The sequence below is a fragment of the Electrophorus electricus genome, chromosome 10 (assembly GCF_013358815.1).
Source record: "Electrophorus electricus isolate fEleEle1 chromosome 10, fEleEle1.pri, whole genome shotgun sequence".
In the NCBI taxonomy this organism is placed as follows: domain Eukaryota; kingdom Metazoa; phylum Chordata; class Actinopteri; order Gymnotiformes; family Gymnotidae; genus Electrophorus; species Electrophorus electricus.
This window is the reverse complement of record NC_049544.1, coordinates 11,836,379-11,863,508: the sequence shown is the minus strand read 5'-3', so window position 1 is coordinate 11,863,508 and position 27,130 is coordinate 11,836,379. Positions and strand designations below refer to the sequence as shown.

At 43.1% G+C, this 27,130-nt stretch overlaps 1 protein-coding gene across 2 annotated transcripts; it reads right to left on the bottom strand.

Moving 5' to 3' along the window:
• Positions 1-240: 240 nt before the first annotated feature.
• On the bottom strand, positions 241-5,743 carry lyplal1 (lysophospholipase like 1). Of its 2 annotated transcripts, none has more exons than XM_027001621.2 (5): positions 5,641-5,743; positions 4,315-4,414; positions 3,899-4,068; positions 2,137-2,252; positions 241-1,786 (listed from the first exon to the last, which is right to left on the bottom strand). In XM_027001621.2, exons 1-5 carry the CDS (start codon positions 5,723-5,725, stop codon positions 1,541-1,543), a joined length of 717 nt encoding a protein of 238 aa, XP_026857422.2. In that variant the 5' UTR covers positions 5,726-5,743; the 3' UTR covers positions 241-1,540. The 2 variants fall into 2 exon arrangements, with proteins under 2 accessions (XP_026857422.2, XP_026857423.2); XM_027001622.2 differs by lacking the exon at positions 5,641-5,743 and adding an exon at positions 5,524-5,634.
• Positions 5,744-27,130: the final 21,387 nt, after the last annotated feature.

Below are 27,130 nucleotides of genomic sequence, written 5' to 3'. Positions count from 1 at the left end.
ACTTCCTGGTCTACTTTCTTTCATACACAGCTATTTAAAAAGTAGCGCAAAGGACAGGGTGTTATGCAAGTTTCAAAACTTAATTCATTTTAAGAGCTATTACAGGTGTTCTAAAATATAACATTTCCATCAGCAGACTGTTTTGGTTATTTAGTTCATACCATGTAATGAAATATGAAATATTTTATATATATATATATATATAAAACAAATGAAATAAAAATATTAAATACAAATAAATTGAGAAACAATTTGGGTAATACTTTACTGGGAATTACTGTTACTCACACTGCTGTTGGCTCATACTTTAATCAACTTGAATTAAGAAATGTACACCAATATGAAATGCATAGTAAAATTCATAACTGTTTCCATTGTTTAACTTATGAGTCACTGGAATCAGTAGAGCTAACTGCTATATGATTACCAGCTATAAATATCAGACTTTATATGTCACATTCTGGAGGGTGACAGTCATCAACCTTCTCAACCATCTGATCTCCTCTGTAAAACTGAAACTTTCTAATACAGTAAATAATGATATATAGTACTCTACTACCAATACATGATGCTAGAGAATCAACTTGGCTTGAACCAGTGTGCTCCTCTGACGACCTTCGACCTCTGCTTAAGGTATAAACTGTCCCCAAACACTGCTTGCCTGTCAAGACCAAACCCTGATGTAGCAGATCGCCCTGCTCATGTTCACTTAAACATGCATTTCCAGTGTCTTTCTGGGCCTTTAAGTGTATCTGGGGGTGCTGCGTAAGCAGTGGGTGGGTGTGTTGACCTTGGCCTCTAGCCCCACTGCATAATCCCATTAAAATGTCCATGCAACCTAAAGCAAAGCCCAGTGAACTTACCACTTCTCTCAATAACCATTAATGAAGCAATCTGTGTTACAACTTGAGCCTACCGAGCAACCAATCCTGACCTCCTAGCCCATGTTCTGCAGATTTTAAAAGAAAGAATGGTAATGGTGTTGAGGATGGAGATGGGGGGGGGGGGGGGGGGTCTTGCGAGTGAGAACGAAGGAAACAGAAAGGGTGTCAAATGGGTCAGAATCCAGCTCTAGACCGCAGAGCTGAGCGGCATTCCTGCTCTCCAGTGCGATAGCTCTACCTGCCACTCTAATCCTGACCACAGCTATAATGAGTCAAAGCAGGCTCGGCGAAACAGCCACATCCCTGAACGGCCATGCTGGCTTCAGCCAGGGCTTTAATGTGGTTAGTGCTGCCAGCTGTGAAATGTGCACAATAAGAGCATTTTTTTGAGGAGCCAACACATGTGGGCAGAGCCGAATCACCACAGAAAAGTTTTACAGCTATAGTAACCCACACTTATATGCAAGCACATTTGCAAAAACTGCCAGTGTTGTATAGTAAACAAATTAGCACTAGCAGGTGCAATGTACTTTCTACAGTTTAAGAGGCAAGACAAACTTTATAGACTGAAAACCAAATTGAACACGATATAATAAAGATAATAATTTATTATAAATCTAGTAGCTACACATTGAAAACAGTGTGGTTTGCTGGGCTCAGAGTCCGCCACCCCTGCAGCTCCCAGAAGGGAGTTTCTTCAGGATCCAGGAGCGAACTAGCTCTATCTCTGGCCGGCAGAGCTGGTGGTTGATGCCTGGGAAGGAGTGGAAGGAGGCAGTCATGCCTGCTTTCTTCAGCAGACAACTGGTCTCCTCTCCCCAGGCATGAGACACTAGCTCATCAGCTGTCCCATGACACTGGAGGAGCTCTGGCAGAGGTTGTCCAGCTGCACCTTCAACGACCTGGATTGGGGGAAGGTGCTCGAATGAGGAATGTTGTCATTGTCATTGAATGCATGTCATTAGATGCATACAGAAGATTTTGTGTTGGGAGTCATTTTGAGTAAACCTCATCTTTGTGCAAAGCCATGCCAAATAATTAATCGAAGCTTGACCAAGCTGCTCAAGATATACTATATTCTCAAGATATATTTGGTGATTCATTATGTAATAAAAATAAAGCAAAAGACCAAGCAGGGGACATAAACAGGCTAATCAAAGTGGAATTTAGTTAAGCAACATTCAGTAACTGTTTTTCTTTTAAATACAACACTTCAAGAATCATATAAATTACTATGAAATATTGCACTTGCCTGATATACAACTGAGTCCCTGTTGAGGAAGCTGGACAGTGAAAAGACTCCAGCCACATCCTGGTGATACCTGCATGCCAGGTGTAATGCCATGGCTCCACCCATAGAGAACCCACCTTGAAAAGTGCAAACATTTTTTAACCTATGGCAGTAAATCATCATCTTAAACAATATTTATTTGTGATGTGTAGCTGTGATGACTGTGGATTTGGCAAACTTCCCAACTTTCTGTGTCCCAAAAATACACACAAAAAAATATTGTGCACAGGAACCCAGACCAATTACAATTAATTTGCTGAAGGTGATGAAAATAAGACTTGGAATTAAGGTAAAAAAATCATACTGATATGGAAGCCAATGCATATTTGTGCTATTATGCAAGCAATATATAAAATAACTCTAATCCTATGTGAACTACAGTAGCTTAAGATGCCTTGACATTCCAAACTGACTAAAACAGAAAAAAAAACAAGGAAAATGAAAGCTAGTCCTTAGTTCCACATCATCAAACCTCAATTTCTCTGGAACCCTTTCATGAGCCTGTCCTTAATCTCACACATCTGGACAAATTTGGGCACATGAGTGCACATCTGGGAAAGTGCAAAAGTACCCATCACTCTGTCAGAATAGGTAGGTGGAGCTGTGTTTAAGAGAGGATAGATGGAGTCTACATGTTCTTTAACCATGAGACACAGATGACATGGGCATTTGTGATCATTTGTGTCTCAGGAACTCTGCCTTAATTAACTACATCTTAAATAAGACAGCTCCATTTCTTTTCCAATGCAAGTGCCTTAACCTCCATTTCTAGTGTTGAGCATTAGTTCTCCTCCACATGGTTTCTACCTCTTATTTGTTTGGCTAGAGTTCTCTTGCATGTGTGTTTGATACCTCATTTCTCCAGGGCTTTTCCCATGGATCAGTACACCTAAAAGATTGAAAAACATACACAATAGCCTACGGCCGCCCTCTTGAAAAACGTTTTCCATGGAAAGTTCTGGCGCTTGTCAGTCCGTCAGCCCGGGAAGTGGACTCAGGGTACAGACCACTTCGTTTCTCCAGCGCGCGGAGTGACTCCAATGAGTATTTATAGTTAATGACAAAATGTTATGATTTAGGAAGATAATATTTCAACAGTCTCACAGGAACATGTGTTTTTTGAATCAGTTTCTCTGGAACTGAGTTCAGGGGCTTTTCTGTCCTTCCACACAGGGCCTTTCACACAAAGCTTTGTTTTTACCTCCCTTTTCACATTTTGCTCAACTATTTCATATTTATATGTTTACTGCCTTGACAGTTAACCATTCCCCAACTGTTGTCATTCATTTTACCTCTCTGGCAAAACTTACATGCATAACCTCTGTGTGACTTTTCCTCCTTTTGACCCCCTGCACGTTTCCTGAGGGAACTTCACCTGGACTGGGCTATGATTCTCTCTTACTGCACTATTTCCTGCCACTTTTATTTTGTAGTGATTTATGTGTGAACCTGATAACTCAAATATTTTGAGATAAAGCTGTGCAGAAACCTGAGAATCTTCCAGAAATTCTTTTCAAGCCTCTTACTGGCAACACATGAAAGGAGTAAGAAATTTGATAAGATTCATACTTCACTTTATATAACAAGGGAGAGACGCAAGTGCAGCCGCATGAAACTCTACTTTTAATTTGGAACAAGTGATGTGTGTGAGTATGAGTAAAGGAACAAGGGAGAGGGAAAGGGAGAGAGAACAGCATAAGGGCTGATATAACAGGAGCCATACCGATAACCATCCTGTGCTCAGGTACACCAGCTCGGATCTCATCATGGACTACGGCTCCTAGATTACTGCACATTTCTTCAATAGATTCCAAATGCTCTGGGCAGTTACGAGAGATTTTGTAACGGTCAAACCACACATGAGATAAAGCCCCATGCATTGGAGTGTATGGCCTGAGAAGACACAGATGTCAAAGGTCAGCAATTAAAATGAACAGTGTGCCTGTGTCTTGGACAAATGCGATAATGTAATACTAGCTGTAAGCTCTTTCGCATGAAAATAGACAGCTACCAACATTGGCATCTTTTTAGACCATACAGTGGACAAAATGCTTTTTGACCTATAGCACAGGATCAATCAAATTCTAAGATACGTAATTATAGCAATACTTATGATAAAAATTAAATATGATTATATACCTTGCAGGTGCCGTGGGGTAGATCACTCTGATATGTTCAAAAGCCATGTCCTGTGCAAGCACATCATGGACCCATGCTCGTAATCCCTGCCCTGTGTCTCCTTACATATTAAACAAATGCAATGGCTTTACTTTACTATCTGGTCTGTTGTAGCAACAGAGAGCAATCAAAACAAGTATTATGCTTAGTCAAGGTGTCAAGCACAAACAGATGCATATAATATTCAAACCTGTAAAATTAATCTAACAGCAAAATTCAATGGTGCAGGAAATGGGAGTATTACATCTTTTTAAAGGTTATTTTTCAATATTCATGACCTATTCACCTTTTTCAAATGGGCTGTTGTTCATGCACAATTTGTCAGCCACACCATACTTTATTCAACACTGGCCAGTTTATGACCACCACTGATGAGATATCTGAGCAACACACCATTCCTAACAGCACAGTAATTAACACCGTATTGTCATGGCAGCAAATGTACTGGTACGAATCCATCAGGCACAGCAGTGCTGGTGTTTTTACACAGTCTTGTCACTGCTGCGCTGAGATTTGTCTGCCACACAAAGTTGTTTAGTCAGCAGGAATCTGATCATTCCTGAAGAGTATCTAGCAATTGTGCAACAAATTGGCTGGTTATGTACGCCAAGTGTACAGTTACAAAGTTGACTATAAAGGAACAGATGAGTGAATAGATATATCAGAAATGGAAATACATAATAAATAGGCATCACATTTTTCGAGTTTTATTTAAGATTTTGTTTTGTAGATAATGTGCGTGTAATTTTACATGTGCTAAACAGCACATAATTAGCTAACGCTATAGTTGTTTTCAAGAATTATTATATAGCTAATAACCTCCTATTTCAGCTAAGAATCAGCTAGGTTACACATCCTACAGGAAGGATTTCCAGACATTATCTAAGTAACTATGTTTCCGGACTACTTCACATTCCAAGTAAAACTAACATGGCGAACTAACGCTAGCTAGTTACCTAACCGCTAACGTATCGATAACTATCAATAAATCGGCTTTACGGTGATTAAAAAACACGCAAGGAGTTTTCCTACATATTTAACTAGGTTAGCTAGCTAAACATGTGAGGTAGCAGACCAAAATGATTTCGAGTCTGTAAAATCATTAAAATTAATAACATTAACATTGCTGTTGTTGTTAGCTAACTAGGTTAGTAACAATAGCTAACTAACCGTAGGTTGTTAGAGATTGCTGTAAGGTATTCCGCTCAATGATTCAGGGACGCAAAAATACGCATTCAGAATAAAATGTTTTACAGCTCTTAAATTCCAAAAAAACATACGTAGCACCTGAGCCATGAAGAAAGATGACAGATGCAGTATGCTTTCCAGTTTGAGGTACAACACATCTCTTTAATTTCTGCACGGCGGCCATTCCGATTGTTCGCTATCTCGCGAGACTCGGTGGCAAAACTCAATTTTTTTCTCATATCTTTAAATATTTTTCCTCGTAAATGTGGCCAGTATATATTTCGAATATTTTCTGAACAATCTGAAACAGGCTATTATATAAGCACAAATATCAATAGCCTATTAATAAATGCAACAATGTTAAAATTCTTTATGTAGTGACGTTCTTTAGAAAATGACATTCGCAAATATTTATTATAGCCTAGACGTTTTACATTAAACTGTTCATTTTATTTTTCTAAATTATGTGCCACTGGAAAATCATTCAAAATGTTACCACGATTATTTTTAAACAAATGTAGCAATCTTACTATAATTCTTAGCCATGTTCACAGTATATTCTGGAGTGTTTTTTACTTTGTTCTGTCATTCATGACGTGTAAGAGCTTATCGTTTATTTTTGGTGCTATTTGGGACCCTGGTGAGCTGAGAAAAAATGAACTGCATCACTCTATAAAGGGTGTCTCTGATAAAGACTTATCCAGTTCTGTGCTTCAGTGAGTCCTATCAAGAGTAAAGGTTTAGTGGAATGTCTGGATCTGTAGTTCAGTTTAAACACATTCTGGAGTCTTATCTTTAATAAACATAGACCTGTTCTACTTTGTTTCTGGTATATTTCAGTTGCTATGCTCACCCAGACCACACATTATGTGTCCTAAGCCTAATTCTCCAAAATACTGTCATTGTAAGATGGGTCAAAATGCAAGTGTGTGAGTTTGTGTATCTCTGCGTGCATGTACGTGTTTGACAGCATGAGTGTGGCCACACAGACAAATTACCTGGCTCCCCTTCTCCCCATTAGCAAAAATAATTCTCCTTATGTTTGTTTAATCCCTTTCTCTGGAAGAAATTGTGCAATGCAAACATTTTCAATTTGCCAGAGAGCTTTTAAAGTTTGTGGTAATTGGCAGAGCCACATTCTTAAACTTGTGTTTCCACACAATACTGGCAGAACTAACAGAATTAACCTTTGTGGTTTTGAGCGCTAAGCAGTGATGCACTGATTTATATTTCTAGGAATATTATGGGTTATTGATGCTTCAGAAAAATGTGATTTGTCTTGTACAATTTGAAATACAATAAACATGTCTAGTAATATTGTATGGCATGATAATCCTAATACAATACTGTCTCGATCTTGCTCTCTCTCTCTCTCTCTGTGTGTGTGTGTGTGTGCACATGTCTGTGTGGGTAGTATTGTGTAATGTGCCACTTGATGTGTGTCAGTCTACTAAAATAATACATTTGTATAGGCATAATCTATTGTTTTCAGATGTATTTTGTAAGTTTTCAAATGAACTGGCACACTAGTGGATTTAAACCTGTATGTAAATTTAAAATGAATGTATATTTATTTAAGAACACAACTCTTCATTACATACAACAGTACAAAGTGTACTTTCAAAGCATTCTTCTAACCTGACTGCATTACCAAACACAGGTAGCCAATATCAGCTTGATTATTTTAAAACCTAGATCACCGTGACCACAAAATCAATGTACAAATTTCTCCAGTAAACTCCTGTATGCTAAACTGTATCCTTGACAAAATTAAACTTGCCAAGCAGGAAAGGCATCGCTTTCTTTTTAATGCAACGCCATTAGATGGTAGTTTTGAATAAAGTGCTGAAGTATTTATAGGCTGGGGAATTACACAGGTTAGTAACATAAAACTAGAGCCAAAAGTGTCTTAACTCCAGGATACTGAGCAGACAGCACTATGCTTTATTGAAGCATTCACTGTGTTTATCTCTGGAGGGTGGGAGTGTGTGCCTGTGATTTTATGCAGTGTATATAGCCACCTTTAATGTGCTTCATTCTCGTCTGCTGATGGAGTCACAAGTTGATTTGTTTTTCACCACAACTGCTTTCTATAAGACTTTATAGGACTTTATAAGATTTTATAAGACTTTATGTCTCCAGCACTGCCACAGGTTCCCATTACTTTCTCAACATCTTTGCATTATCTTTAATTTTGGACACACACACATACATACATATATACATACATATACACACACATACATACATATATACATACATATACACACACATACATATATATATATATACATATACACACACATACATACATATATACATACATATACACACACATACATATATATATATACATATACACACACATACATACATATATACATACATATACACACACATACATATATATATACATACATATACACACACATACATGTATATATATATATAGATATAATATTATATATCACACACACACACGCACGTGTGCACACGTGTAGACGCACACACACACACACACACACGTTCATGTTCACTACTCTACTCTGATGACTAATATATACACCCGGTGTGTCATGGGGGCACCAAAGACCCAATCTGTCTCCATTTAGGGGTCAAAATCGCCCACGACCTAAAGCAACACTCACCAGCTTGGTTTGCTTTTCTTTTCACTGGGGGAAAGAAAAAAATGCTCAGTAAGAGAGAACAACGGTTGCTTCTGTTAATACCTGCTTCTGCTTCTATGATGTTGGAAATTTTGTGAGGGGAGGAAGACCACTGTGATGGCCATTATTTTTCAAGGCACTGCTTTCCTTTGACTTTCTTTTCATGTTGCCTTTTTAAAAAAATGATCTCACTGGTTAGTCCCAGGGAGACTCTCATGGCACACCAGTTAGCACTCATCAGTCAGTGCTGATGAAAGACTTGCCACATTCGCACTGAGAATAGCAATGACTAAAACAACGAAGCATTCTGAGTCAGGCCACTTCTAGGTGATTTAAATTCTTTATTTACAGAGGGAAGTTGGCCTCTAGATGAGTTCTCATGGTTCACTTATTGTGAAGGGGGTACTTATGGGTCAACCTGCTTATTCAAATCAAGGGAGAGTCTCCCAACATTTGCTCTCTCTCTCTTTCTGCATGCTTTAATACTAATTGCATATAGGCATGTTGGGAATGCAGGAGCAAATCAAATAGAAATTTCAAATAAGTATCAACACTTGATTAGTCAGGATGTAATTCTATATGTTATACCTTCTTCTTGATTGGTAATGCATGATGCACACAATCAACCAAACCTGTGCTGTTTAATACCACAGCAAAATGGTACCTAGTCCAGAAATCTCTTGATGGCTAAGAAAGTGCAATACAAAACCTTGCACCATTAACAACAGACAGTGGTTCCTAAACTTCAGTAGTGCAGGCAGTCACTTATTCACACTCCAGCAAGAGAAACTTTAAATGTGGACTACATCACCTGCCTTTTGTTCTTGCCCCGCCATTTCTTGCATGGCACACTTTCGGACCAGCCTCCTGGCTTCCTTTAAAATGCAGGCTAAGATTTAATCTCTCATGTGGTCTGCACCAGCGTGGAGCTGGCTGCCTTGATGGGAGCTTGCTGCTCAGGCCCGTGTCCCGCATCCACCTCCGCAGGAGCGCGCGCTCTTGGCCACGCACTCGCGCCGTTTATGGCTCCACTTCAAAGCCCCCAGCTGTAGCGCTGCCAGAGAAGCCCGCATAACTCAGCCAACATGAAAGTATGGCCTGTCGTAAATTTCGCGAAAGCCTAAAACAAACATACTGAAGCATAACGAGCTTAATAAGTAAGGGACAACGCCACAGCTTTAGCACGGCTATTCACGCTCAGTTGGACCACGGAAGCAGCTGTCAGCTGTTTGTTTCGGCTTAATAGGTTTAAGTGTATTTTCCGTATACAACCGGCCCGTAATTTCATACACCTACAGCACTGAAGTGGTATTAGGTTTTTAGGAATGTGCGCAGTGGGGCCAAGGAATTTTTTGGCGATGTGATTTTATTTCTTTGGGTAGACTTTGATGTGGATCAGCGCATTCTCTGTTCTTTCTTTTGCTGCGGAAAATTAGAAGCATACATGTCAGCACAAAGGTCAAGGGCAAAACGAACTGTTACAACGAAATTAGATTTTAATGGAAAGGTTTACTCAAAGCATTAACCGGCAATGGTTAATTAAGTGGGCAAAGTTACACAGACCTCTTTAATCAACTCTCATTACCTCACTGTGCTTGACAGTTCAGTAAATAAAAATCCATACTCTGTTTGAAGCTCAGTGTGAAATATGACATTGATACTGCAGCTCAGTTAGATTCAGGGTCTACTGTATAACCAAAATGAATAAAGGTAATATCAATTTACTACATATATAGATACTGTTTGCATTAATGTACAATTTTATATGTGCATCCATATATTGAATATTTCACAAAGGCTTTAAATGTGGCTCATCTGATTTAAAAACCATTTTATAATTACTAATGAATCATGTCTATTGTGGTAGGATATTCTGGTAAAATATTGCAACTGTTCCTGTAATCTTTGGTGCACAGCAGTCTGATCTATGTCATGTTTGCCTAAACACTGGCAGTGAGGGCCTGCATGCCTTCATCCGTCTATCCGCCGTATTCCTCCACCACCTGTATGACCTCATTCTCTGTCCTCCCTGTCATCCGCCTAGCAGCTAGCCTGAGTGGAGCTTTGCAGTCGGCAAAAGCACCTGCTTTCACCTGCTTTCACTCTTATTAACAATAACACGGTCTCTTTCTCCCTTTCTCCCTCTGCCTCTCTCTAGCTCTCTTTCTCTCTCTCTTTCTTTCCTTGAGACAGGTTTCCATTACACTGGGAGGGGGAACCAGTGTTTCCTGTCCTCTGAGCCTCTGCTCTCTCACCTCTGCCAATTCCACTATTTTTGGAAAATGGAGGGCCAAAAGAAAGCGTTGCTGGGACATTTGCACGACACACTCTGACTTCGAGGTTGACTTTGGACTGCAGGAGCACTCTGGAACCAATCTTCACACTTTGTTTTGATGGACCTGCCATGTGGAATGAAAGGAAAGCAAGAAAGAAGCAAGAATGTGAGAACAAAGAGATCAGAAAATAATTTTAAAAAATGATGCAATACATAACCAGTAAAATACCACAATGCCATGCTAATGCAATTTATGGTAATTGTAAAAATGCAATATGCAGTTTCAAAGCCAAATAAGAGACACGATCAAGTCAGTGACTCATTGTTGAGATTTACCTTCAAAAGTTCAACTTTGTATTCCATTAAAGAGAGGTGTGGTGTGAACAAGACCTGCTGCCCCATATTTTTTTTAATAAAAGCTGCTTTATTTTCATGTTCAGAAATGGAGATGATTTGTCTTCCTTTTTGTCTCCAGGTTTCATATGAAGTATGCGCTGCTGATATGGAGATACATGCATGAGGACTTGTGCTAGCTGAAACGCTATAGTCTCCAGGAGAGAAGAGGCTGGGTGGCTCCTGATCTAATTTGCAAGCCCCTTTCCACTCCACCCATCTTCACATTTTGTTCCCAGATCATTCCGTTTTGATGCCTCTACCCAGGGGTCCAGCTCTCCTTCCTTCGTCACATCTTAGTCCTCACCTTCTCCTCGCTTTGAAACTAGACACCACAGTGATGATGTTATTGACTGTTCTCTCTCCTCCCCACTCATTCTTCTCTGGATTAAAGAGAGGGATAGAGAGCAAAAAGATAAAGGGGGTTTTGTTGGATAGAGTTATTGAAGTTAATAAAACTCTCATATATTATTTCTCCCCTGTGATGTGTAACTTAGCTCTGCGCTACTGGACGCACAGAGATCAAATGTTTATTTGGATTTATGCAAATTCAAACCGCTGAAAAAGGACAGACTCGGTTATTCCCACAAAAATATGAACACTGATTCCAAGGAGGTGCTCTGGAAGTAGTCAAATCAGCAGTGGTAGAGGAGCAGCAGGAAGTTGCCTTAAAGTTACAGAGCCATTGAGAGTTTTCATCTTTGGGTGATAGTTTGGTGAAAGCTTTAGTACCTCAAGTGATACTCAATACAAGACTTGAACCCAAACCCAGGCCAGGTTTAGGCAATTACTGAGCAATTAACTCACCTGCTTGACCAATGTGTCATTATACCTGACAGCAAAATAGAAAATCTGCAGTTGTCCTTGCGGGCATTGAGTAGGTTTGTATTAGTACAAGGTCGCCATGAATGGGTCCTCTTTGATGCCAAAAAGGTAACAGCAGTTACTTGTATACTAGATGACAAAGAAGAGATTTCTTCAGTACATTAGAAGTAAATTACAATGTCTGTGATGTTAATGCTAAGTGAACTCCTCCGTTGTAGTTTTAATTGCGTGATATCCTTGATGCCCTTTGGTCTTTATGCATCAAGTGAAGCGCATGGGCAGAGAAGGCCGAGACGGGTGACTCTCACGATCACTTCCATCAGTGAGAACAGAGCAGCTGCTGGTGGAGATTTCTGGAATGACACTGCAACACACTGGGATGTGCTGACAGCTTGGAGCTGCTGTTCTCGTTGTTATGCCAAAATGGATGCTGCTAAGCGAGTCTGGGAAGCTGACACAGTACGAAAAGGACACATCTTACATAAACAGAGTGCCTGAAAATATCCCAGAGAGAAAGGGGACAGAGTGCTGAACTGAGCTGAATGGCTGGATAAGAAAGTGTGCGAAGGGTTTTTTGTTGTTGTTGTTGTTCAAATGGCATCTCTTTTGTGCTTTGAGAATTCATCAACTTTGAACAATGTGTCTAGAATTACATGGCCAGCTCTTTTGAAAAGCACTAGTGCTCTGAAACAGGAAAATGAATTAAGCCACTATTAAATGGAACAGACTCTCTGTGGTGTGAGAAAAATATTTAACTGATATGAAACAGAATCAAAGCTGAAACCTTAACTGAAACCAAGGATTGGTTCTGAAACCAAGGATTGTGTATGTGGAGTTTGGGTGGTATTTGCAACACATCACTTCCCTTTAGCTCTGCTCAGGGCCACTTTAGTGATTTCTTGCAGGTTGAGATTAGGATTTAGATAAAGGAACAAGGGTCTTATACAGAGAATGTGTGTGTGCAGGGTAAAGTTGAATCAGGTAATAAATCTCCACCATCCATGTGGTGGTAGGAGAGGTGATAAATCTCTGCTATCATGGGGCGTCAAGGACATATACAGTCCCTGAGGAGCTTTTCACCCAACTGTGCACACTCAAATTTAAATGAATCACAGCGTGAAGAGGTCAAAGGGCTCACCAGAAGGTGAGAAAAACACCTAAAGTAGATAATAACACAGTCTACAAGTGTAGACAGTATACTACTCTTATAATAGTTTACGTTATTCCCATTACATGATCTTCCTATGGGGAAAAATAGTGATAGAGTGAAAAATAAATGATTAATGATAATTAATTTTATTATGCTCACTTCACAGTTCAAAACAACCAAAAGCCTCACAAATCCAATCTGTTCAACAAAAAACTAAATATAAAACATGAAGTAATATGTTTTATATATATATATATGACACTTTCAGTGGTGGGCCACTGAAAGATTTCATACACCATTTACCCTTGATATCCATCAATATTTTACCAAAGCAACAAATAAAGTTGTCTGGGCCCTTCATGTATGGTACTTTATTATGGCAACTATGACAGAGTTCATAGCTTTTAGTGAGCTGTTTTGGAACAGGAGTATCTCCAGCAAGCACTGGGGTAAGGTTTATAAGGGAGGAAATGTGTACTCAGGAGTAAATGTATCAAGAAATATTTTGGCAGTACTTGCATGAATACGGATGGTTTCAAGGTTAGCACATTAGTTGCTGTCATTGGTAACAGTATAAAGTTGTGAATATCAATTCCAGGTGAGTGTCCTTGATTATTGTATGTGTTCTTAAGGGAAAGTGCCGAATGTGTGTTTTCTGTTTAGTGAATAAATGCAACATGTAACAATCATTTGTAAGATAGTCATGCTTTTGCGAAATGGACCCAATGCTCCTGCTCTTGGCAATAACGTAGATTTGCTGTATGATGAGAAAGAATGCACAGAAAATGCAAATCTTGACTAAATTAGTCTATGCCTGGATGGACTGGAGGAAGTGATAGTTACTGAAGTAAGATGAATGGTGCTACCTCCAGACCAACAACAGCATATGCTTTTACTTTATATATGAGAGAAACATGATTTGGCAAAGGCAGAAAAACGTTTTTGGTAGGAATGAATATTCCTGTGTGAACAAGGCACTGACTTGAATTTCAGGTTCATTATTTTCCATCTTGTGAAGAATCAGTAAATGTGTAAAAGCCATCTTGTCGGTGTGGAAAATGTGTGTGTTAAGTCAAGAAACAGACATTGGTATTGTTCCAGAGTCATATAGAACATGATCCTGGATGAAGGGACTTGCCTGGGGGTGGGTCTGATTCTGTGTGTGTATGTGTGTTTGTGTGTGTGTACACATGTATGTGGGCACTTGTACGCATCGGTTTATATTATGTGTGTAAGTGCATGCGTGCATGTTTGTGTGTGTGTGTGTGTGTGTGTGTATGCGCGTGTGTGTATGCTGTACCCTAGCTGTATGTATATCTACCCTGGTTTCCATCAGCCCTGAGCATTTGCTGACTGTGGTGATATCTACATTTGTGGGAACTAGTAGTCCTCCTGGGCTCTCATGATAGGCTTCTATTCAATGTACCTCACCTGTACAGCCAGGTGCTTTAAAAACGCTGTTATTGTGAAACATCACTGAAGGTCTGTTCAGTTCAGAAGGTCTGTTCAGTGACCCGCATGTTCACAGAGGACTAGTACAGTGGGAATGGACCATAAAGTTCCACAGGTGGGCAGGCTTTTATAATGGCCACCCATGTGTGCAGTATAAGGGCCTGATGTTTCTATATACTAGACTAGTGAATGATGACTTGGGAACTTCTTCATGTTAATGTAATACAGCATGGTTACAAATCACTCAACACTTAAAAATAGCAGCGGTAGGGTGTGGCTACATTTATTCAATTGCATATGCTCAAGAAAACTTTTACTCCTACTTGAATCATAATTTTATTTAAATAACAATTGCTTGAGTATGGTTTTAGGACCTGAAAATATCTGTGCTGTTGACTGACCAGTGTTTTCATTTGCCTTCTGAGACACGTCTGTAGCATTCTAAAAGTTAGCAAGGCTTCTTTAATCTTCTGCATATCCTTGTCAACATAAAAATACCTTCATTGTCTATATAACAATGTCTATATAATTTTAGTCTTGTGCTGTATCACCTGTTTCTTGTCAGTGTAAGATTGCAGTCTAGTCTGGTATTGTATTCTTGCTTTTTCTTCCCTTTTCACACACCCACTGGGACACTGTGATATGATTTTGAGGAAAAAAACAAAGCTATTTGCAGGAGACTGAATTCATGTGGACATGCTCTCCCATAATTTGTATACCATGTGTGTCCACGGCAGCTGTGCACCACTGTAGGACATTCCTCCGTGAACATATGTGCAGAGTCCTTGAAGACCCGAATGAGTCACAGGAACTGTGTGGACTTGCGTAGCACCCTGGTTGCTGTTTCCTGGCTCCTGTACGCTCACTGTGATTAGGTCCACAGCATTATTCTCGGCGTTTCCATTCTGCATTTGCATTCCAAATGGCTTCCTTTATCGGTCCAAACCAGTCAAGGGAACTGTCTTGCTGTAATAGCTTGGAGTAGAAAACGTGGTCCTTGTGTCTTCCGCAGTCCACAGTCTCCCACTGCTTCTCCCTTCTCGACCGTGACCTGAGAGTCGTGGCCTCTGCGGGTGTGATTTGCTCGATTTCCTTTGCTTCTCCTCGTCCGCCCTCAGTTTGCTCGATCAAGGCGCAATCTCACCGCCCTGATCTTCCCCCACTAGGCAGGTGCATCGTGCAGCGTGCAGCGCACAGTGTGTTGCGCGCGTCGGTCCATGCCTTCAGAGCTGCACGAGCCCAGGAAGGGGCGAGAGCAGCACGTGGTGCGATGCCGACCTCTCACCCTGGACAGGGTTCCCGAAAGGCTTTCCCGGCGTTCTTATGTCATCGCTCGCGCGCCGCTCCAGATCTGCCGTGGAGAGCAGGCCCGTTGTGGTCCCAGCTATCGCAGGAATGTTGGATGCCTTTAATGAAGCACTGAAAGGCAGAACTGAGCTCATTTCAAAAGCAGCGTGTTGAACAGAGCAATAGACGCAATACAGCAGCACGTTCGAGTTTCCACAGACATGGTTTAGGGCTGTTGCATTTGACTGTGTTTCCACTCTGGCACAGAAACCTGATAGGGTTATATTGATCTAAAATGATTTATGATGATTTTCCCTTCCATTTTCCGTTAAGTGATTTATATGGCAGCTTGGTGTGAAAATGAAAAGCATGATTTTAAACATGTCTGACACACAGATGTGCCCAGTGCAAGAGTCCCCGTAGCTCCTGTCTTTATCAGTAAATGAGGTTCGTATTTCTCCTGGGTTACGCTCAGATGGTGATGACTCATTTCATTATCTCAATCTTGTTTCCTCCTTAAATGGTGAGAGAAAAGAACTGTCTCATTCCCCGCAGAGAGAGCAAAGGAAAGCAGGCAAAGCTTGTATATCCAGAATGCTTTGCTGGAGCACTGACTTGACACTCGATGTTGCAACACTGGTGGAACCAAACCAGGGGGTGAATTTGGCCTACACTTCTACCTCCCCACATGGACCCTGAGGTTTGAATCTGCGAAGGGGTGCTCCGTAAGGGAGCGTGCTGTAAACGTTCTGGCACACGCACAGAGGCGCAGCAGCATGGGGAAGGCGCGCTGCGCACTCAGCACCCCCCGCCCCGCAGTGCCGGGCTCTGCTGTCCTTCCTGCTAGCAGAACGGCCAGCTCACAGTGCAGCGCTGAGACAAATCACCCTCATAAAGGGCTTTGGGCGTCCTCGCAGGGGGCCCTGTGCTCAGGGGAGGTCAGCCAGCTCATGATCCCGGTTTCCAAATGGCAAAATTACTGTCACCAGTAAAGCTGCTTTATTGCAGCTTAGGGAATTATTATTGATGATAGTACAGTACAGGAGAGCAGAGAACACTCGTGCTCCACACACAAAGGAAAGGGCTGTGCTCTGATGTTGCAGCCTTATGATGAATACGGTCTTATTAGTCATTATGTTACTTTTGTTGTTTATATTTTTGAATGGTTGGGGATTTCCTTCTTGCTTATTCTTTGTTATTTTTCTTTTATATGCTAAGCCTATAATGAAAAATGATAAATATTTATGAATGTGCTTGCCTACAGTGGAGATACAAAATTTAAGGGAATCAAATTTTTTTTTTTTTTAATTATAGATTTTCGCACCATTTTTAACACAGCTGGACTATCGCTAATGGTCCGTGCTAGAGGAACAGAGGTACTTTAGCTTAACTGGATAATGTAGAACATATGACTTATGTAAATGCAAACAGTGCAATTAATGCCTTGTTAACAATGTGGAAAATGAATGTAAAGCAACTTTTCATTTCTCTAATTTAATGTTACATGGCCATACCATCAACATCAATTTTTTCTGAGCTGTAGAATTCCCCTCACTTCATATGGAACAGAAATGTCCCTTAAATCACGAAATCTGCACTTCCCTGGTAAACTGGCCTCAGAGCTAACAACAATAACAAACATGTTATTTTCAAAGCCACTTAATTAGTGGTTATTAAAGAGTTCCCTTCACACTAATGATTGGTTTAGTGATTTATGGCTTTCAGGAGCAGACTCACTAATGGTTTCTCTTTCTACCCTCTCTCCTTTCCAAGACGATTGCTTCAACCTCATCTGATCTGATGTGTTCTGGGAGGAATGAGGGTGCCGCGATATCTTTACATCATTGCCTGATACCCCCCTTTTCTGGAGGATCTGGAGGAAAGGAAAAAGGCCTCTATGATGCAATGTGTGTGAGTGTGTGCAAGCATTGTGTGTATTTTGAGGTACGAAGAAGGGGAAAGGATAGGGTGAATTACTGTTTTCCAGCGTATTAATACAATAATCATGCATAAATATCTAAATGAGGAAGAGCGTGAGCAAGTAAAAGAAACAGCAGAGAAGAAGGAGTGTGTGTGTGTGTGTGTGTGTTGTTTGCAGAATGATACACAGCAGGAGAGAGAGACTTCATGGCCCCAGTGTTTCATGTGTACTGCTGGAGGCCCTGATAATTCCTGTTTTCCCCGGGCCCCCTGCACAAGCCTCTGGGGAGCCTTGCGTGACATGGCCAATGATGTCATCTCTCAGGGGAGATTGGAGAGCCATCCAGCCATGGTTTTGTCTGAAGTTCGATGTGGCACGATTATAGCTAAACATAGTGGAAGCACCTGTGGTATGTTCTCCTGAACAGAAGAGGAGCGGTCACATGTAAATTGAAAGTGCAGCTGATGACACAGTGACAAGACGATCCACGATATCCACATGTTGTTTTAGTTAAGAGAGAGAAGAATGAAGCACTGAAAAGCAACAAGAAAACAAACAGTACAACAGTTCAATAACACACAGCAGGGCCTGGACTGTTTTACCTTAGTGCTACACAGAACTGCATTCTCACCACCAATCACAGAATACACATACTAGTTTGATGAAACAGACATAAAACCAGTTTAGTAAAAAATGATGTGACAGCTGAAAAATGACTTATATCTGACCAATCACTGAAGATGTTACCCAAAAGCATATGTTCCTGCCATGGCTTAGAACTGAATAAATGAGAAAGCCGAGTGTTTTGTGTGAAAGTGACAGTATTTCGTCATCAATCAGTGATGAAGTTCTAAATCGCCCTAAATTCTATTGTGAGTCATTCACATTAATGATGACATCACCACAGTATCCAATGCAGCCTGGCACTGAGGTCGTATATTTCCACAATGCTAAAAACATTTTAATGTGTCTTCCTTGGCCAGGATGAAGACATATACCGTGAGACATGAAATGAGCGTAAAGGCGACCACCCGGGCAGGGACCGGGCGTAGCACAGAGGCAAAACAGCGCAGATCTATCTGTTGATCTATATAAAGTGCATTTTCACGTCCCAGCATGATTACTTAAATAATCTCTCCCTCCGTCTCTCCCTTTCATCACCACACACAGTGTAAACATAAGCTGTTTTATGAAGGCATGCATAGCTCACTCCGAAAACACACATCCCTTCTTCACCCCCCACCTTACACACACACACACACACACAAACACACACACACACTCACACACACACACACTCACACACACACACTCACACACACAGACACACACACTCACACTCACTCACACACACACACAATCACACACACACACTCACACACACACACACACACTCACACACACACACTCACACACACAGACACACACACTCACACTCACACTCACACACACACACAATCACACACACACACTCACACACACACACACACACACACACACACACTCACACACACACACACACACTCACACACACACACTCACACACACAGACACACACACTCACACTCACACTCACACACACACACAATCACACACACACACTCACACACACACACACACAATCACACACACACACTCACACACACACACACTCACACACACACACTCACACACACAGACACACACACTCACACTCACACTCACACACACACACAATCACACACACACACTCACACACACACACACACACACACACACACACTCACACACACACACACACACACACACACACACACACACACACACACACACACACACACACACACACACACACACACTCCTGCTGGAGATAACACCAGCTCTTCCTCCCCTTCTCCTCTTCTCTTCCTCCTGCCCCCACCTTCACCTGCACGCTCTCTGGAACTCTCTCATGCATCTCTTCATATCATGCCTCATGCGGATAACAGGCATATAAATATAAACAAAGCTTTTGCTTTCGCATCTTTCCCTGCCCTTTGCTCCAGAGGAAGAACTGAATCTGGTGTCGGGTGCTGATGGGCTGTGAGGGATGGAAGCAGTAGCAGTGGCCCCTCAGGTGGTGTTCACGTTGCACAGCTTCCTGGGCACGCTGTGTGAACAGGGCTCACAGGGTGAACTGGGCATATAGTGTGAACAGGGCTCACAGGGTGAACTGGGCATATAGTGTGAACAGGGCTCACAGGGTGAACTGGGCATATAGTGTGAACAGGGCTCACAGGGTGAACTGGGCATATAGTGTGAACAGGGCTCACAGGGTGAACTGGGCATATAGCGTGAACAGGGCTCACAGGGTGAACTGGGCATATAGTGTGAACAGGGCTCACAGGGTGAACTGGGCATATAGTGTGAACAGGGTTCACAGGGTGAACTGGGCATATAGTGTGAACAGGGCTCACAGGGTGAACTGGGCAAATAGCGTGAACAGGGCTCACAGGGTGAACTGGGCATATAGTGTGAACAGGGCTCACAGGGTGAACTGGGCACGCTGTGTGAACAGGGCTCACAGGGTGAACTGGGCATATAGTGTGAACAGGGCTCACAGGGTGAACTGGGCATATAGTGTGAACAGGGCTCACAGGGTGAACTGGGCATATAGTGTGAACAGGGCTCACAGGGTGAACTGGGCATATAGTGTGAACAGGGCTCAGGGTGAACTGGGCATATAGTGTGAACAGGGCTCACAGGGTGAACTGGGCATATAGTGTGAACAGGGCTCAGGGTGAACTGGGCATATAGTGTGAACAGGGCTCAGGGTGAACTGGGCATATAGCGTGAACAGGGCTCACAGGGTGAACTGGGCACGCTGTGTGAACAGGGCTCACAGGGTGAACTGGGCATATAGTGTGAACAGGGCTCACAGGGTGAACTGGGCATATAGTGTGAACAGGGCTCACAGGGTGAACTGGGCATATAGTGTGAACAGGGCTCACAGGGTGAACTGGGCATATAGTGTGAACAGGGCTCACAGGGTGAACTGGGCATATAGTGTGAACAGGGCTCAGGGTGAACTGGGCATATAGTGTGAACAGGGCTCACAGGGTGAACTGGGCATATAGTGTGAACAGGGCTCAGGGTGAACTGGGCATATAGTGTGAACAGGGCTCACAGGGTGAACTGGGCATATAGTGTGAACAGGGCTCACAGGGTGAACTGGGCATATAGTGTGAACAGGGCTCACAGGGTGAACTGGGCATATAGTGTGAACAGGGCTCAGGGTGAACTGGGCATATAGTGTGAACAGGGCTCACAGGGCTGTGTGAACAGGGCATATAACGTGAACAATGCTTACAGTGTGACTAGAGTTTACAGGGCATATAAAGAAAACAGGACATATAATGTGAACTGTTCATACAGAGTGAACAAATCGGCCCCCCTCTAAGAACTTGAACACTGCCCTGATAATGTCTGATGGGCGTGGGGTAGCACCAGGTGCTGAATGTGACAGACACATACTGAAGAGAGGACACGCTTGAGCCACAAGACACACAAGTGTACACACACACACACACACACACACATGCTTACAGCTCTGTTACTGCAGACCAAATGTTCTCTGAAAGGCAGAATTTCTAATAACTTCCCCCCAGCATACACACCAAATTCCATAACTCTGCTGTGTAATTTGTTTGAATCGCTATTGCATAAAAACCAAAACCAATAAAAGCTGTGGGTGGTGTCAGAGAGTTCAACTTGCTTTTCCCCCCTCGAACTGCTTACACTGACATTCAGTACTACACTAGGAGGAATCTCAGCGTTTTATTTATGCCTTTAAACTGAAGTACTGATGCAGTCAGTGTCGTGTGGGAAAAAATCTCCCTGAGCCTTGTCTACTTTTTCTTTTGTTTTTTTCCTCTTTTCTCTACCATTGGTGGTTGGAATTGTGGGCCGTGGGCAGTGAGTTGGAAACATCAGAAAGGAGGAAAGGTCCTCTGATGACGGAGGAAGTGCCCGGCACTTCTCACGCGTGGCCGTCGTTCAAGCCACTCCAGAGGAGTTACTCAACTGAGTTAAGACAGTTGGAAAGTGTGGCCAGTGTGGCCAGGCGCTTCATGTTTGGTTAGATTTAAACGATCGCCAGCATGTTAAATTCATCATGGTTCGAATAAAAAGAACGAAAGCGAGAGGACACGCAGTCACTTTTTCCATTCCCTCAGATGTACTGAGCTCAGTTTTGACCGAGCGAGGGCCATGTCGTGCTGAGAGAGAGAGAGAGAGAGAGAGAGAGAGAGAGAGAGAGAGAGAGAGAGAGAGAGAGAGAGAGAGAGTACAGTCTGGCCTTACAGACCGACTGTAAAAATGTCTGCTGGCTGTGGGATAGGAGTAGCAGTGGTGCCGTTTCGGGCCGCCCTGACTCAGCTTTGAGCAGTTCCCAGCTGTGTGCAGACCGCACGAAAGCCCAACATCCTGCTATCGTCCGAACACCTTTAGAGAGTCTTGGAAACATGCTAACCAACATCTTCATCTTTTGTTTCTCTTCTCATGCTCTCCCTCTCACTCCTCCCTCTTACACCCTCTCTCTCTCTCTCTCTCTCTCTCTCTCTCTCTCTCTCTCTCTCTCTCTCCCCCTTTTGCCCTCGCTCTTCTCTCAACTCTCAACTCCCTCCTTCTTTCTCACTCCCTCTCTGTTTTGTGCTCCTGCTATTCCAGTGAACCCTATTGAACGGCTTCGCACGCTTCCACTGACCCCTTGTTCTTCTCCAGACCTGTCCACACTCCTTAGCCGTGACTCCGAGCTTGCATGCCTCTAATGCTTGCTCGATGTGGTTTTTTAAAGCCTTATTAGAATTTATGTCTGACAAGTGTTTCCCTATGATATGATTCATCTGCTGCTGCTTACTGGATCTGTGGCCTAATGTCTCTGGTCTGGCCTGGGAATCTCCACAGTGGAGGGAACCTCAGGTAAAACGCCAGCTCACAGACACAGACAAATAAAAAAGTTGCGGGGGGTGGGGGGGGATATGTCTGTAATGTTACATGTAGTAATTGTTTGAGTGGATCGTATCCTGGGTGAGGTGCTCATAGTTTCCACAGCAGGTAGTGAAAGGGGGAGTCCTGTGTGGGTGTTTCTGAGCGAGAGCCTAAGGAGGAGGAATACCTCACTGCTTCAGCTATGGGGAGAGAGAGGTATAAAGAGGTAGAGAGAGAATGTGTGTGTGTGTGTGTGTGTGTGTGTGCGTGCATGTGTGCGTGCATGTGTGCGCGCGTGTGTGTGTGTGTGCGTGTGTGCGTGCGTGCGTGTGTGTGTGTGCGTGCGCATGCATGTGTGCGTGTGTGTGTGTGCGTGTGTGTGTGTGTGTGTGTGCGTGCGCATGCATGTGTGCGTGTGTGTGTGTGCGTGTGCGTGCGCGTGCGTGTGCGTGTGCACGTGCGTGTGCGTGCGTGTGTGTGCGTGTGTGTGAAAGAGAGAGTGAGAGAAAGAGAGAGAGCAAGAGAAAGAGAGAAAGAGAGAGAGACATAGACAGAGATCAACAGCAACATCTTGAGAGACAGAGACAGCTGTCTTTAATTGAGAGAGAGAATAAAGCCAGAAGAAGGCAGAGAGAGAGAGAAAGGGAGGAAAAGGCAATGTGATAAGATCAAATAGCCTAGACGAGTAAAGAGGAGCGTTCGTCCTTCTGCAAGCTTCTTAATCTCTACTGTGAGCATTAGCGGTTAATGTTACCCGCCTGTCAGAAATATCTGAGTCATCAAGATACCCACTCAAGCATGTGCACACACACACAGACACACAGGCTCACACGCAAGCCTCCAAATTAATGCTCAAATGAACACTTACAAAACAACACCAGTAATTTGGTGAAATTATCCCTCAAAGTGCATGACATTAAAAATATGAAAAACACATCTGTGGAGATATTATTATTCACTGGTGTAGTTCTCTGAGACCTCTCAGCATGTCCAAACATATTTCCACACCTGCTTACGAGATCATTTCTCCATGTTTCATGCAAAATGAGGGAACAACAGCAAACAGTGTGGGCCCTGTAGCAGATAGGGAACACTCTGTGCAGGACGCCATGAGGATCCGGGGGATCGGGTGGTGCCTGGGGCCCCGAAGGGGGTACTGCGTGTGCGTGTGTCAGGGTTGTTAGGGTTGCTGTGTAGAACCGCAACAGGTGCCCGCACGTCGGACAGCGCACTGAGAAGAGGAGACAGCGTCTGATCTGGTGCACAGATAGGCTTCACACGCTACACTGGCCCCGGCTTCTTTCAGCAGACCCGTCTGTCACACAGAATTCGCGACCCCCCTCTCTCTAAGCTTTCTCTCCTTTGTAGTCCCTATTTTCTGTGGAGGCTACTGGTGCCAGGCCTGCAATACTAATCCAACTGTGTGTGTGTGTGTGTGTGTGTGCCCTCACATGTTTGTGTGTGTGTGCGTGCGTGCATTTGTTGCTGCTGATCTGAGACCTGTATTGAGGTTTCTAATCATCATACAGGAGGTGAATAGAGGGCTGGAATGGCCTAATTACTGCTTACCAAACCCTGACTGAGAAAGAACAGGAAGAATGAAGCTCCACAGTTCTTCTCATGCCCAGAAACTGTAGCACCAGGAAACTGCTGTTAATAAAAAGCCCCTTATTGTTTTTTTGTGCATTTCTTATAGAGTTAAGCTATGTTTCAACCTCAGCGGTTGAATCTTTCAGCTGGAAGGTGAAAAAGTTGGATTTACTGCAGATATTGACCAACATAGAAGCTTCTGCAAAGAAATACTGAGAAGGTAGGCGTCTTACCTCCAGCAGTGTCTGAGCTGGCAGCATTCAAACAAACCCCATCCCCACTGGTACATTTCTCAGCATAGATTTTTTAAAAAGCCAGCAGAAGCTTGCACAGGTAATGTCCCTGAGATATATCTACCGAAATATATATATCTCGAGGTGGTGGGAGGCAGCAGGAAGCCTAGGACCCTGTTTGTAGCACTACTGGTGAGCACCTTTTGCCTGCAGACGTACACTCATACTGGGTATGAGGACTGTAGTGACCGACGGTTGTTCGCCACCATCCCTGCACCAGCCTGCATGAGTGGTTCACCCGCGACCCCACACACTCCATAAGCGAACAGCTTCAAAAACTGTTTACAACTTCCCGACCGGTCCAAGTGGCTGGGGTTTTGTCACTACCCAATGTATGGAATCAGTTCTGACACACAGCAGTACTGACATGCACCAGATTTTCAGGGATTCTGGACTTCTGACTCCAATCTCTCCAGTTTACATCAGTGGCATGCCATTGTTCTTTTGATGCACTGCCCATTTGCCCAGCTTTGGAAAGTTCCGACAAGTCTCCTCTGGGGAGAGGTGGTAGGAACGCGAACTCCTCTGCACTCATTGTGAATCAGGCCTTAGAAGCTGCTTCTCCCTATGAAGTGCTTGTGCAGAGGACTAGGCCCGTACTAACACAGTGTTCACAACATCAAGGTCAAGGTCAAGGTGTTCACAACATCAGGGTCATGGGTTTGAATCAAGGGCAGCACACATGCTGTCATTCTGATAAATATGTGAATTGATCTAGATAAGTACATCTGATGAAAATTGAAAGAGTATTTAACCTCTCTGCACACTTCTCCACTTCTGTTCTCAACTTTATGATGCTCAAATTATGCTTAAGCAAGCGCATTTTATTGTTGCATTGTAATGAAGTTAAACTATTCAAAATAAATTTGATATTTTATTTCGATTGCTTCACTAATACATGTGTGGAAACATAATAATGTTGAAAAGAAGAAGAAAAAAAAGCTTTGTTATTTAATAATGTCACTTTCCATTTTTTTGAGGTTGGAACTGAAAAAAGAGCCACTCTCCGATATGTCCTGCAGAACATGGAAAGCTTTGCCCTTCAGGTGGATTCCTACCAGACTCAAACCTGATCAAACCTGACACAGAAGAACTTGCCATCCTGGAGAAGCTTCAGTGAGCAGCTACTGAGAACTTGTCAGGAGACTCTCACATCTACTGAAGAGCGGAGTAAAAGCTGAATCTAGGCTCTAATGGTGTTTTGAGGGAAACATAAATGACTCAGAGCTGGACCGCACACACACTCTCACGGTCTGGAGTAAGCCTGGCCCAGGGGAACTTCACTTGCTTTTTGCTCCCGTTGTTGCCAATTGCCATGGATTGTCTCAAATCAAAACAAGTCCCCCTCTGTCTCCGAACTCGAAGACAGTGTGCTGGGTGAGTTATGACACCAGCACCTACTAAAGTGAATGCATAGTGCAGATTCTTCCACCGTGGATGGCCTTCCCCATTGCCCGCACCCCCGTCATACCTGGGAGATTATTGTCTACTGCCGAAACGTTGTGGATTTTTCACATTCTTTCCCCCTGTTTTCATAAGGCTCCGGAAAAGTGATCCGGGAACCACTGGCTCGACTGGGCCAGGAACAGCCTCTGAAGTTACAGGGTTCACCAGTGGTTCAGTGTATTCAGTTTAAAATGTGTGTGTGTGTGTGTATGTGTGTGAGTGAGTGTGAGTGTGTGTGTGTGTGTGTGTGTGTGTGCGCGCGCGCGTGTGCGTGTGTGTGTGTCTGTGAGTATGTGTGTTTATGTGTGTGTCAGAGCAGAGGAGGTCTGCTCTCAAAGAGATCTATTAATTTATGTGGGAATGTGAGTGTGTGCGTGTAAGGGAAAGAGTAAGGTGATTTAGAGAGTGGGTGGTGGAAAGATGGCGTTCCTCTGTGTGGGAGTGCAAGTGTGTGGGGGGCTGAAAGTAATGATACTATTAACCTTCTATGCACAGATAAGAAATGAGAGAGGTGAAGTGCTGGACTTTTTACAGTGTGTTACTTCCTTCTTGATGTAATGAGAAGATGAAACACATCTTTAATAGGCATGGAACCTCATCATTTCCAAAAATGGAAATGCTGTAATGTCTAAACTTGGGGCATGAGCACATCATAGAAATACTTACAATCGTATGTTTGTCAATGGGGCAACACTTATTCCGGATTGTAAATTACCCCCAAAAATCCAGTGTGGTGGTTATTATGTGTATGGCACTTGGCTGCTGCGTTAATTCTAAAAAAGGCTTTGGCATGTCATGACCGAAGAGAAGAACTCCACTGTGCAGGCGAGACGCCGAGGCCATCCAGAGGCGATCAGGCAGCCGTGAGAAAAATGGCATCACATTAAAGCAAAAAAGAAATGTGCTCGGGTCATGGAAAGAGTTTGGAGTTGGGGGAGGGTAAGCCTGGAAGGGTGGGGAGACAGGCGACACTAAGGTCGCGTCTCTGTCTAGCATCTGTTGACAGATAACCTCTGATCCTCAGCTTCCGGCGATCAGCGCACCAAAACCCACACAAAGCCAAATACAGCTCCGGAAGAAAGTGTCTGGAGGGGCCCTGTCTGCAGATGGACAGCCAGGGCAGACCACTAGGTGCCAGGGTACTTGTGTGTGCAAGACAGACATGGGAAGACAAAAGGAGACAGACACATCACCTCCGTATTTCTTATGCCATTCTTGACTTTTGAACCGATTCCGAAGTGGGAGCACTGTTTGGCTCCTCACACAGGAAAGAGAAAGGCCTCACTGACAGTATAGCAGACACACACCAGCAATGCTGTGCAAACACGCCCACACACACAAGGT